The sequence below is a fragment of the Dermochelys coriacea genome, chromosome 11 (genome assembly GCF_009764565.3).
Source record: "Dermochelys coriacea isolate rDerCor1 chromosome 11, rDerCor1.pri.v4, whole genome shotgun sequence".
Lineage (NCBI taxonomy): Eukaryota > Metazoa > Chordata > Testudines > Dermochelyidae > Dermochelys > Dermochelys coriacea.
This window is the reverse complement of record NC_050078.2, coordinates 11,227,523-11,241,717: the sequence shown is the minus strand read 5'-3', so window position 1 is coordinate 11,241,717 and position 14,195 is coordinate 11,227,523. Positions and strand designations below refer to the sequence as shown.

The 14,195-nt window shown below is 42.0% G+C and overlaps 1 protein-coding gene across 1 annotated transcript in view; it reads left to right on the top strand.

The window, feature by feature from the left end:
- ADCY5 (adenylate cyclase 5) overlaps window positions 1-14,195 on the top strand; it is a 358,907-nt gene that overhangs the window by 263,063 nt on the left and 81,649 nt on the right. Inside the window, exons 4-7 of the mRNA XM_043504850.1 lie at window positions 2,068-2,179; window positions 2,339-2,466; window positions 6,329-6,487; window positions 7,521-7,662. Coding sequence (XP_043360785.1) covers window positions 2,068-2,179; window positions 2,339-2,466; window positions 6,329-6,487; window positions 7,521-7,662 — 541 coding nt within the window. The remainder of the gene's footprint in view (window positions 1-2,067; window positions 2,180-2,338; window positions 2,467-6,328; window positions 6,488-7,520; window positions 7,663-14,195) is intronic.

The following is a 14,195-nucleotide window of genomic DNA, read 5'->3' as shown; positions in this document are numbered from 1 at the left end:
GGCCCACACAATGGGATCTGAGCAAGATAAGGACTTCATCATTTGCTCCCTAGTGAAATTTTACCAGTTTTCCTCCTATCCCAGTCAAGGGAAAATAGGCTTGAGAATTATATTGAACACAGGGCCATTTAAATGCTTTTGTGTCTTGTATTGGTGCCTAACAGAGTATTCCTGTCTTGAAAAAAGTAAATAACAATATGAAAGTAGTTTTCATGTAGCTCTTCAGCCCACAGAAAGATTAGTTTTTTTGCCAGCATAAGAATCAGACATTTTCCAATTTTTATAATGAGCCAGTTCTAATAATAAATGCCCATGGTCCAAAAATAAACGCAAGATTAAAATGTACAAGGTCTTCAAGGGAGATCTGTGGTTGCTTAGGAAACTATACATGCATCTCAATAGATTTTTAATTTTTGGTTTATTTTAATTGTATTCCTTTGTTTTAACTTGTTTGCAAATGATATGAAAGCTTGATTTATTAAATGTTTCCTTATCACTTTTTTAAAATCCCAAACCACATTTTGATTCAGGCATGTTTGGCACCCTGTTTTCTCTCTTCCCTATTGTGTTTGAACTTCAGCATCTGCCTGATCAAAATTATTTCATGCAGTGTGGTCAGATATTAGAGTTGAAATATGGAAGGGAAATGAGAAAACAGGGTGAAGATGTGCCTCAACCAAAATGTGCTTCAGCATTTTCAAAATACTTATGACATTTTTTTTGCCACTTTTGCACTACTTCATGTCCTAGAATGTTATGGGAAGATATCCCTGAAAATACGCCCGCTGCAGTTTGGCTAGAGCAGCAGCTTTTGGGGAGTAACAAATGAGAGATCTCCTGTAGGAAATAATGAGATGGTTGTAATGTGGCATCTCACTCTGCTTTGTGAGGCACCTCAACGGCCTAAACAGCATGTCTGTAATATTGAGACGCAACTGGATCTAATCCTGGAGGGATAACTCATTTTTTTTCCAAGGCAGAATAATTTAGTTTCGTATCTGTTCGTGTGGTGCAATTTAGGGTCTTTCGGATGAAATCTTAACAGGCTTAGTCTTATTTGCTCTATACGGATGCTAAAGATCCTGTGACACTTCTTGTAACAGAAGTGGTTTGCCCCAGTGTTTTTGGCAAGAATGTCCTCCCCTCCCTTCTTGTTTTGCAGCAGCACTCTGCACTATCAGGTTGCTATCCTCCATCCTCAGTGGTGACAGTGTATCGGGGTACTGTATGTGAAAAGTTTTGTATAGTGTTTTTGGGACCATTCAGAATGGAAGATGCTATGTAAAAGTGAAATATTATTTATGTAAGTTTTTTCAGAAATCAGACCAAAAAGCTAGAAGTGAAAAAAGTAAGCTAAGAAGGCTGGGCTATAAGAAAACTGCAGACTTCCCTCGCTGGTGCATAAAGAACAGAGAAGCATTCCATGGTTCTGGAGCAGTGTGTTCTAGTGGGTTAGAACAGGGGACTGGTAATCAGGACTTTTGGGTCCTGTTCTTCACTGTGCAACTTTAAGCATTTTACTCAACCTTGTTGTGCCTTGCTTTACCCGTCTATACAATTAGTATATCTCCTGCCTCACAGGGAGTGTTGTGGCACTTAGCATCTGTTAAACACTGTAAGGTCCCTGGCTACAATGTATGAGCAGAGTACTGTTATTATTATTGCAGTAATAATGGATCTGGGCTGTACACAAGAAAACCATACCATTACAGCTGTGTGAGAGGTGGGACAAGGAGATTAGATTTAGACATTACAGGAAAAACCTCAATTTCTTATGGGGAGTAAGAAAGTGGACAAAGGAGTATGGCTTTCCTGCAGAAAAGCAGAGTGTGGCTTTTCTGCAGTGGAGCCTGCAGAAATGGGACAAGGAGGGAAATTACCAAGAGTGCGCTCTGTTGGACAGTTGAGGAAAAGGATCAATATCAGCCATTAATGAAGATACTTGCATGACTCCCAGCCTGTGTGTTCTTGAGAAGTTTAACTGACTGATTAGAATTTAGGCAACAATACAATAATTTAATGGCACTTGTGTCTGTATCTTTCTTTCTTTCTTTTTTTTTTCCATAGCATCCTCTTTGCAGACATAGAGGGGTTCACCAGCCTGGCCTCCCAGTGTACAGCTCAGGAGCTGGTCATGACGCTGAATGAGCTCTTTGCCAGATTTGATAAGCTTGCAGCTGTAAGTTTTCTATTATAATTCTGATTTTGGTTCCTGTTACACGATTGACATACTGTACCGGTTCACTAGATTTCTAACATTCACTGCCCTAAAAGGCAAGTTATTACAAACATGAAATGAAGTTTCATACTTCTCCCTCTCTTTCTTTTTTCTTTGTAGGAAAATCACTGTTTACGTATAAAGATCTTGGGTGATTGCTATTACTGCGTGTCTGGATTACCAGAAGCAAGAGCTGACCATGCACACTGCTGTGTTGAAATGGGAATGGACATGATAGAGGCTATCTCGTAAGTACCAGATTCCCCAGGGAGAGAAATTTATTCCATCTCTTAATGCATGAGGTAACTAGCTCCTTGAGTGAGAGGCCAGCAGAGAGAGGGTACATTTGGGACCAGCACTGGCACACAAATGGGCCTGACAGTAGAAAGACGGAAGCCTGATTCCACTAGAACAATCTGGGGCATCTAAAATGCTTCCCCTCCCTGCAACTAGTGTAGGTCATCCTAGGCATGAAAGGTGTCAGTCCCAAAAGAGTATTTTTCAGCAAGGTAGAGGCATGTGAAAAGAGGGTTTCTAATGGAAATCTGTCTGTAACCTTTGTAGACCCCTGGTCATCCTGCAGTAGCTTGCCCCTTTGCTCCTTAAAGGGGAAAATGGTGCCTACGGACCTGATTTGAAAACGGCCCAAAAGGCTACAGATGTAACATGCAGGGGGAGGAAAGGCTAGGGCAGGGTGCTGGTGATGCTACATGAGGACGATATGATATAGGCCTGTGCACCAGACGGGCTCCAACCACACCAACTTAGAGGGCGGTTAGGATCAGGGCACTGAAGGATGCTGCTGGTGCCACAACCATGGACTCCACTGCCAGCCTGAGGGTGCTGTAGCAGCTGCAGAGTGTGTACTTGGGATGGGGAAAGAGGATCGTATCCTCCTCACAACTGCCACAGATCACCCTTTCATCCACCCTGTGCCAAGCCAGCTTCCAGAAGACAGGCACAAGACCAGCGGATTTGTTTATTGGTGGGTGGACAGCTTCTTTCAGACTAATTACTTAGCAGCAAACAGTTGGGTTTGGCTGTTTATTCACAGATAAGCAGCCTGATGCTTCATTGCCTTGTCTCTTTTCAGTTGTTTACACTGCACCGAGCGAGTGTATAAAGCCAACGAGTCAGAACAGTAGCGTTCAACACCTGCTTTGCCGTCCCTGTGCACAGGCAAAAGTAACTACACATGGGGCAAGGCCCAGCAATGATAAAGTCTGTTTTACAATGTTCAAGAGATCTTTGTAACTGTTAATAAATCTGAAACATTTTCCCTGTGTTCCTTAGAGTAGGTGGAGGTTGGGGGAGGCAGGGGGAGTGAGAACAGAAAATCACTTATTCCCGATTTAGCAAAGAATAAGATTGTTAAATGCCTTTTATCCCATACAAAGTGGGAGGCAAGCTTTAAAGGTAGAGGAGGAGTTATTTGTAAACCCTAGGGTACTAGCAGCCCAGGGTATTTTTTTCAAGGCAAGATGGGTTGCAGTTCAATAAAGAAGCCTAGACTCTTCAGGCTTCATAGGGTATGTCTACCCTACAACTAAACACCTGTAGTTGGCCCGTGTCAGCTGACTCAGGCTCATGGGGCTCAGACAGGGTTATAAACCTTCACTATGGACATCCGCCTCTGGGTCCCAGAATCCAGGCTCCAGCCCCAGCCATCTACACTGCAGTTTTGTAGTCCCACAGCCCAGCTGACGTGGGCCAGCTGCAGGTGTTTAACTGCAGTGTAGATATACCCTAAGTGTTACTCAGCTGAGCGGTGGGTTTACAAAGCAATCTGTCAAGGGCTATAGATTCTTTCAAGCCACTCACGGTAGAAAGCAAGACCTTTGCTGTTAAATGAAATAGACCTAGTGTTTTCTTGGTAGTACAAGTTGTTGGAAATTATTCCTTTTAGCATTTAATAAGATGCTGCCTAACCTGCCACTTCTTTGTACTCCACATCAATTCCATGGGATTCTTTACTATAGCCATTGAAAGCAGGTTATTCACAACTCCTTTTATACATATCTCAAAGGTGAAAAGTGCAAGGAAGCAGCATGTAAAAATAAGTGAAGTACAGTTATATATATAATAGTCCAGGTATGCATTGTTTATGAGATGAGGAATAATTGTTGCATACTAGTCTTAGAAAGAAGTCTCTTACATGGAAATGCTGCTTCTCAAACCACATACTTGTGATCTAAAAAATAAGACAAATGTGTGGGTGTTTGTTTATGTCCTTGAAAAAATCCCAATAATAGGGATGTACTGTACCCAGCACAGTAAATACGTACCTTGAGACTTGATCAAGATAAAGTGGAAATTCAATCCAATTTACTGAACTGAAGGAGATGAGAACTGCAGAGCCTTTACATTTCTGTTTTAGATCTTTTAATGCTATAGGAGCTGATCCTGCAAAGGACTGAACACATGTTGGCTCCCAATGGACTCAGAGGGAATTGTGGACACTCACCACATCACAGAATTGGACCTATATTGAGTAGTTCCAGCTCTGAGCAGATCAATTAACATAGGCATAATTGGTTACAAATAAATATTCTCAAAACTAGATAGTGCGGTGCACAGAGGACATGTAAGTACCGCGATGAGTAAGTGGAAAGATGGGTTTCTATTTATGTATATATCTTTAAGAAAACGAAGAAAAAATAAACAGCCTGTTTTATCAGTTCATTTGGGAGCAATGAGACAAGGTTCAATGATAACACCTTGGTAAGTCAAAGTATCAGGCTTTTGCCATTAGAAACATGTCAAGTGTTAGATAGTGAAGTCTTTGGGAAAGGGACCATATCTACCTCTATGTTTGTATAGCTCTTAGAACAATGAGGTCTCAATCCTGATCAGGCTTTTGAGTTGAAAATACTACTTTTATGAACTGCAGTTGGAAACCTTCTTAAAGAAAAGAAAAGAATAAACAAATGAAACTGAATTTGGGGCAATTTATTTTATTGACTAGTGTATACAACTGCTACTCTTATGTTGCCAGATCTGAGGCTGTGAAGCCCTGTATCAGGTGATTAGGGCAGAATGCACTAGCTTCTTGGAGAATTAACATCTCCCTTTCAATGCTGGCTCCTCCCCGAGATTAGGTTGTCTTTGCAGGAACAGAACAGAGCAATGGTCAGGACGATCGCAGTGAGTAGGATTTGCCTTGTGTACAACAAGACCCTGCGTTTACTGAAAATACAGGATCTGGCCCATAGAATCAACTTCTAAGATTGTTCTCTGTGCCCTGCCCCCCTCTGAACCCCATAGACAATTAAGGGAACTGTCAGGTGAGTTTCTCTGTGAAACATGGGCATTCTGGTAATGATGTGATCCATCAGCAACTATAAGCCACATTTGGCCTTGATGAGGCCATCAGACCCTTCGTAGGTCCCCCCTCCCCCTGAACTCCCAAATAAAATTTCCATGTGAAGAGCTCTTCAAGTAAACTTTTGCCCTAAAAAGGAAAAATGCACCAAGTATGACAGTGATCATTTTGGGAGCAAACAGAGGATCCAAGAGGTCATTAAAATCAGAATCTGAGTGTTTGTAGCTGCCCACTTGGAGTGAGTGCAGAAGAAGTGGTTCTGTGGTTTGCGGTGGCTGCAGCTTAAAGCTCAGTTCAAGGTTTCCAACTGCAGTGGGTATTTCACACACAGGTCAGGTTTCATCCACTTGATGCCTGGTGCCATACAGACAAATTACAAGCTCAAAATCATTTCCTTTTTCTCTTTGCAACATGCTATTACTTTTAATGAGGTTCAGAGAGCTGGGAGGTTATGTCCAGTTTTGGTATGGAAATCAAAGACCAAGACTTAGTGCTTTCACCCTCCCAGAGAATTTTTCCATGAGCTCTGAACTTGCGACCAAGTTGAGAGGACAAGGACTTATTCCAAGGACACCCCTATCTAATTAGTACTTTGCCTGGCTTATCAAAGTGCAGTACAGCCTGTCTGATTTCTGTAGCTAAAGTACTATGAATGAGCAGCCCTTTGTGTGTGTATTTGAATAATTTCTAGGGAATTGTGTATTTTGCGCTCTGGGAACCAAGTTATGTCACTGGATACAGGCTCATACTTCCCAGAGACATCCTTCTCTTTCTGCATCTCTTTTCAGATTGGTCCGGGAGGTGACAGGAGTCAACGTGAACATGAGGGTTGGGATCCACAGTGGGAGAGTTCACTGCGGAGTCTTGGGCCTCAGGAAGTGGCAGTTTGATGTGTGGTCAAATGATGTCACGCTAGCCAATCACATGGAAGCTGGAGGTAAAGCAGGGTAAGTTGTTGCTTCACCAAAGCTGTTATGAGTCAATCCATGTGACAGTTTTGCTTTTGACTTGCAGGAGGGTTTTGTTTAGTTTGTTTGTCTGTCATAGCATGAGTGTGGTACAGAATTTTTAATTTGGCCACTCACTGGATAGTTTATTTCCTCTCAGCCCTACACTTCTGTCCACAATAGGTCTGCAGTGACCCAGGGTGGACATGCCTGATATGCAAAGAATGGAATTCATCCTCTTAATCATTCCAGTGAAATTGATGAAGTGACACCTGGGATTAATTCTCTGTGTGATCCCTATCACAGTGGGTCGTGGTTAGAGAGAGGTGTAACCATATGCTAATAAATGTTTGCTGAAGATATCACCTGGTCATCAGAAGGAAATGTTGTTCCTGCTTTGGAACACCCTTCCATAAGAGATCCAAATAAACGTACATTTCACTACCTTAAGGACCAATGGAAGACCAACTCCCTGACATAGCTTCCCCATGAGATTATTATTCTGCATATATTTCTACATATCCTCTCCACTAGGAGGGAAGAGTAGAAAACATAGATCATCTACTTGATTGTATACCTCTATAAGGCACCTGGGTGCTACAGTGATTAATGTGGTATAGCAAGCCAGATGCAGCTGAGTATACATGGCATATGACTTTGTAGACCCATGTCTTGGTCATGTGTGCGTAATGTGTTTTGGTTACTGAGCAAGCATGTCTACTGTGTGTTAGAGCAAGCAAATTGAATGAATGAATGGCTGCCTTACATCCACCGGGACGCTTATTAATGCATGTAAAACTTGGATAATGTGTTTTAACCTAATTCTATGGAAAAATATCAATGGGCCTGATTTACTCCCTTTGAAAGGCAAGACAAAAGTCCCAGGGGATGTCAGCGGCAGCAGCATTGGACCCTGAAATGAACTATTTGTTCTAGTGCACAGAATCTGTCACTGGCAGGAATTGGCTTACTAGATACGTGATTATTAGAGCTGCCTAATGAACTCCACGATTTGCCTTTTGTCTCATTTAAGGCGAATCCACATTACCAAAGCAACCTTGAATTATCTGAATGGAGACTACGAGGTGGAACTGGGTTTTGGAGGAGAACGCAATGCTTACCTCAAGGAGCACAGTATAGAGACCTTCCTGATTGTACGCTGCAGTCAAAAACGGGTAAGAGCAAACAGACTAATGTATGTTTTAGGTGTTTTTGGCTGGTGGCCACTCCTAACACCTCACAGCAGCCTGAAAGCCAGGCTTTCCTGGCTAGTAGAGGATTCCCTCCATGCCTTCCCTCCTGGCCCTCAACACAGGTGTGTGTCTGGGGGAAGGCAGGATATGGCCAATTGGTTACAATATGGCCACCTTTGCACTTCTTCTCACCCCGTTCCTGCCCCAAGCACAGTTCATCTGTACAACAGAATCTAACCTTTTTTTTATCACATGGAAGATTATTTTGTAACTGAGTTTTATGTTGGTGGAAGCTGGCAAATTATTAGCCTTAGAAAAGCAAAGTTCTCCATCATACCCCAGGCCAGGTACGGCTTTGGCTGCAGCCGTGGAAGCTTTCCCCGCCTGCCCACTGGCATGCCTCAGACATGAGCTAGCGGGGCACCTTGAATTAGTGACAGTGCTACTCCATGGTACATCATTCCTCAGTATGGTTCTGCCAGCCAGGTAATCAGTTAGGGCCTGCTTGGATGGTGGATGCCTGTCCTTGTGGAATGGGACTGAGAGTACCAATTCATTTCCCATAGATCACTTGAACAAGCAGCACAAGGTAACAGCGTTCAGTCACTATTGACTTGAGCTGGACCAATGCCGTAGGCTACAGTCACTGGTTCTGCTGTGTCTCTCTTCCAACAAAAAGTGGGCTGTGTTGCAACTAGTCTCTATAACTAGCGTGTGTCCAGATTATGACCGATTTTTAGGCCAGAAAGGACTACCTTGATCGTCTAATTTCACCTGCTGCATAACATAGACCATGATATTTCACCCAGTATTTCATTCGTCAAGCTCCAAGCACCAGTGGACGCTATGTATGCTATCCAAAGTTCTTACCAGCTTGTAGCGATGGGCCTGGATCAAAATCCAGTTTTTTAGTTACCCTGAATCTGAGACTAATCAAAACTCTACTGTAGATTTGAAACCCCCTGAGCATCTGAAAAATTATGAACTGGATCTGAATGTTTATTTTGCAGCTGTCTCCAGGTCCATAATGGAACCCAGCAAACTGCTATTTCAGAACAACCTCAAACTTTGGAACATCTATTCTAGCTCACAGAGGAGAGACTGTCTTGTGTTAAAGCACAGACTATTAGTCAGGACATCGGAGTTCTGTTCCCAGATCTGCCTTAGTCTTGCTGTCTTACCTTGAAGAAATCACTTGACCTATTTGTGCTTGAAGTTTCAGTTTCTCCTTCTGTAAAATGGGAATGTTGATAAACATGGGCATTATGAGGTTAAATGCATTGCTGGCGACATGCTTCAATAACATGATCAATTACCACTATGCCTATACAAAATTAGCTTGAGATCATCACTTGCAGTTACATTCTCTTAGGAAGGGAAGCAAGCCTCAAATCTTCTTAATGCAAAAACAGGAAGAAAATCGATTCTCATCTTCTGAGGAGATAAGCTAATGTTTTGGTATCTATCTACCCAAGAGAGAAACTTCATTAATTGTGGTCAATCTTCAGAAGATTATTAGAGTTTGCAGGGCAAGATCATTATGTCCCACACACCATGGCCTGTCAGTGGGCAGCTCAAGCCACTTGAGATATTTACACTTTACCCTCTTCACTGCCGCAAAACACACTTTTGGTGAGGGCCCATGTCCAGGGGAGGAAAGGTGTATTGATTTGTTACATCAGGAGAACACACTAAGTATCTGGTATGTTCCTCTGAAGATCTGTAGATCTTTGTTGGGACAAGTGGAATGTTGGTACTTCAAAGTATGTTACAACGCTCTGCTGCCTCACGGTGGCTGCAGCGGAGACTGCAATAGAATTGTCAAAAGATGTAATCCAAAGCACTCTCCGCGTTTGTCTTGTTATTCGGCAAAGACTGTCTTGTGGTGGAGTGGGACTTGAGTTCTGGATTCAGTTACCGGTTCTCCAGGTGACTTCCTGTGTGACTCTCTGCCTCAGTCTCCCGTGGGTTTGATACTTCATTTCTTCCACCCTTTTCCTGTCTTGTCTATTGGACCCTAAGCACTCTTACTATGTGTTGGTATAGAACATTGCACAGTGGGGCCCTGGTCTTAGTTGAGACTTCTTGGCTCTAAAGTAATGCCACTGCTAATAGTACTCTGCATCTCAGGGTCCCAGAGCACTTAATATTAAGACTTGCAATATCCATGTGGCTTAGGAAGTTACTATACTTAAACTGGGCATGAAGAAGTGACTTACCCAAAGGTCACAAAGACTAGTGTCAGAGTCCAAGAGAAGAGGGGTGTCCTGAGTTCTAGGCCTCACAATTCCAGCTTCCTCACTCTTTCAGTTCACTTGTTTGTAATTGAAGCCCTGAGCTGGAATCTTTTACAGCTCTCTGCCCAAATTTAAATACTTATTTTAATAGAATAAAAAGCTATCAGAAGTGAAAAGCATTTTCCCTTTTCCCACCCCACCCTTCTTAATATTTTGCAGAAGTAAAGATGGACAAGGTACCAGTGTTTTACCTTTGCTTCCATTCCCTCTATTTTTAGCTACTTTCTTGTGTATGATTTATTTAGTGAGGTTTTTATTGGAGTCCGTTCCAATAACCTCCATAAAATGTTCATCTAACTTAGTAATGGGTTCCTGTGCGTCGTGTCTGGGTTCCTGTTAGTCACACACTGTATATGGAGTTCTCTTAACAAAGCTGAGTATGTATCGCATTGTGGCCCAGGATAGCAATGTATTTCATATTGGCTAAAGATGTAAATCCTGTTTTTCCACCTAAACCAGGAACAGCAGAAGTAGTGGCAGGGCAAACTTCCCTCACCCTCTACTGCTCCACACAATGTACCTCATCTCTGATCTTTAGGCTCCTTCCAGGGGTGAGAGAGTAGGTCTGTTTAAATCCTGGGCCTTTCTGCCAAGAAGGGTTGTTTTTGGTGAACAACACTTCATTGGACAGTTCGGTCACTTGGGGCCTGATTTCTGCAAGGTGGTGAACCCCTTCAAAACCCAGTTCAAGTGGAGCTGGTGGCATTCAGCGCCTTACAGCCCAGGATCTCTGTTGATTGCACTGTCCATGTAACCCACACCAGGATAGTGTTGGATCTTTGTCCATCTCTAGTAGCTGGTTGACATAAGAGGTTACTGAGTCTGCTACTAACAGGTTTCAGAGTAGCAGCCGTGTTAGTCTGTATTCGCAAAAAAGAAAAGGAGTACTTGTGGCACCTTAGAGACTAACAAATTTATTTGAGCATAAGCTTCATCGATGAAGTGAGCTGTAGCTCACGAAAGCTTATGCTCAAATAAATTTGTTAGTCTCTAAGGTGCCACAAGTACTCCTTTTCTTTTTTGAGTCTGCTGCTGTTTCCATCTAATGACATCAGTCCTTTAGCTTAAGTGGTAGAAGCTCATGCTTTTAGCATTGAAGGTCCCATGTTCCAACTCTGATATCAGCCCAAGCAAGATCAGTTACATCTACATCAGGCTTTGCAAGTCTTATTTATTTTTCTAGAAAGCTATTTTAGTTGCAGTTATCACTGAGATAGCTATTTTCATTTTAAGCAGCTTCTAACTTTTTGAAACTATGACCTTTGGAGCTGATATTTTGCATGCTTAGTCTCAGTTTTTTGAAAATCTTGAATTTAAACAGAACTCACTTTTGCATGTTCCAATAAAATCAGTCGGGGGAGAACAGGTTTGCCTGGCTTCAGTGGAGAGGCACTCCTTACCCCAGTGATTAATTTGGCCTAGCATGTTTGTTTGCATATGCAGTCAATCACATATGCAATTATTATGCCAAAAAAACCTGGGTAAATACAACTTTATTGTTGATGCAAAATAAAGTAAGGGAATTCACAGTAGTGAGGCCAGAATTTCTGATAATTAAGGTGCACATTTGTGCACCTAATTTACATAGAGTGAACATGACTGCATTTTCAAATCCATGCAATTAGTCATTTGGATGAGCAATTTCCCAGTTTATGTGGGCACACCTCAATTGTCTGAATACCTGGCCCATAACTCCCACTGACGCTGTAACTCAGAATTATCAGGAGTATAGTTAAGGCATAAAATTAACAGCATACACTGTGATACCAAATTCCACTTACTGTTGCTATGATGAATCATAGCTTTGAATTTCCTGCTGTTTTGTCTGTTTGCATTCTCAGCCATTAAATGAATTATTTGCATCTACATAGTTTTCTGTTGCATTGATTAAATCAGAGGAATGTAATATTTTTGTGTTCCAGTGACTTGTGTATATATTAGACTAAGTCCTCCTTTGAAAATAGTTTATTAAAAGGATGCTACCAACTTGAATTTTTTGACATTGACTTGTTAAAAAAAATTCTAGTTTCTGATAGAGCAGTCTTTAAATAACATCCACAGAATTGAAAATATACTTTGGGATTTTTCTGCTTTCCCCTTGATGCTTATAAAAATATTTTACTAGCGAAGGGAACAGGCACACCCAAGAGTTTCAAAACCAAACTGGTTCAGACCCAACCCCATCTCTTTCCTCTCCCTGCATATACCTGCCTAGTGCCTCTTCAGTTTCACTAGCAGCTTTGCTGATGCTGTTACTGGTAACCGCTTCCTTGCAGAACTTGTGGGAAAGCCTGCCCTCCCATGCCTCAGTTAAGAACAGGAGTGATGGTGTTATGCTATTGCTATTTTCCTCAACCCGGGGGAAGTGAAGAAATAGCTAAGGGGACACAAAAAGACTTCTATATTGTTCTCCAGAGTCTCCACTTTCATTTGGAAACAAAACAAGTCAACCAACAAACCAACCAACACAAAAACCCCTAGCTCCTAGGGTTGTGAAGAAACCATTCAAAACATAAAGCGAATGTAACAAAAGCGCAGATGTCTGCCTGAGTTTGCAGACAACCTGAAACAGTAGATTCTAAGTGTGACCTTTCCCATTTATTTTAATGGGGTGTGAACTCAGATGCCAATGGTGATGCTTTAAACAGCAAGTTGCTAACTATTTCATAGCTCATCAAAGCATGTAAGAAAGGCAAGGATATATAGTATTTCAACCTTAACTATAGCAGAGTTGCTGCTCTGCTATAACAAAGATCTATGCAAGCATTTCTCAAAGTCGGATGGGAGGTGCAAAGGACTACCTGGGAGAAAGTTGAAGATGTATACATTACATTGAGTAGGGCTCTAACACCACATGGTGGGGTTTCAGGTAGTTTCATTTTCCTGAATGGCGGGGCATTAGCTTTCAGAAGGTTGGGAAACACTATGCTAAGAAAGTAAGGCAGGAACTGAACATGACCATCAACTAGAGAGTGAGAATGCTGAGCGTCCACAAAGTGCTGCCGAATGTACAAAGTCAACAAACCCTAAACAAAAAAGGGACACACATATTTTTCTCACTTCTCTTTCAGTTATTCAGAAATGTGGATGTTCCCTGTAATACTAGTAGGTGCACCATTTTCAGAAAGAAATGGTGATAGTGGCTCCGTAAGCCTGAAATGGCTCAGTGAGTTCTGGCCATGGTTCCTAGGAAAACAGCTTTCATTCTTCTCTAAATAATGACCTAGAGCTCCATCCAGCTGAACAAACAAAATTATCATTTATATGTTGTGGATGTGACTCTACTACAACATCTTAGATTTAATGAGTTTCATTGTAACTGAGCAGGCTTCCATTTACGTAGGTTCACTGCTGTGATGGAATTGGTCATGTATTATTGTCAGAAATACAGTTCACATGTCAGTATAACAGCAAGATAATATAAGGTGCTATCCTATAGCTAAGTTAGGAATATCTATGCTACAGCTTTGACTGCTGGAGCTGCCCCACTGATAACCACAGATCTCAAAAAATCCTACTGTAGATGCAGCCATAGAGTAAAGGTGTTTGATGCAATTGATTGGTCTAAGAAAATCTCAACTATTTCTGTGGTTTTGACATGTGTTACTGTAGCTCAGTGTGTGGGAAATGGTGATGAGAATTCAATAAAACCTCTGGGGATAAGATTTACGGTCTCTGCAAGCTCATATTTGAAAGTTCCCACAGCAGCTTCTGGAATTTATCCATGTTAAAATTGAAAAGCTCATTGCTGTCTGAGAATATTGCAGCTCCCATTGTAACAGATAGCACATAAAGATTAACAGAATTGAAAGACATTATCAACAGGTTTTTTTTTCATTATCAACAGGGTTTTTTTTTTGAGAAAAAAGATTTTTCTCAATCTTTTCCCAGTTTTCTCATGCATTTGATGACACTTTGTGTATAGTCGGTGTCATTCTGGGGTGCAGTCCAGACCAGTGTGGGGTTGTGTCACCACCTGCCCTGCACCTTATAGTCCCTCAAAATGCTTTGCTACTGTAGTTCCCAACCTGGGCTGCTCACAAACAGCCAAACAGCATATAGGTCACACCCTGAGTGTCTGCATAGCTGCAGTCCTGATCCAGCAGCTCTGACCCAAGCAGCCTGTCAGCAACACACCAGCCACACTCTGGCTTCCAGCAGCCTTGGTTACTACTTGCAGGCTGATCTCAACACAACCTCAGTCTTGAATTTCCCCCC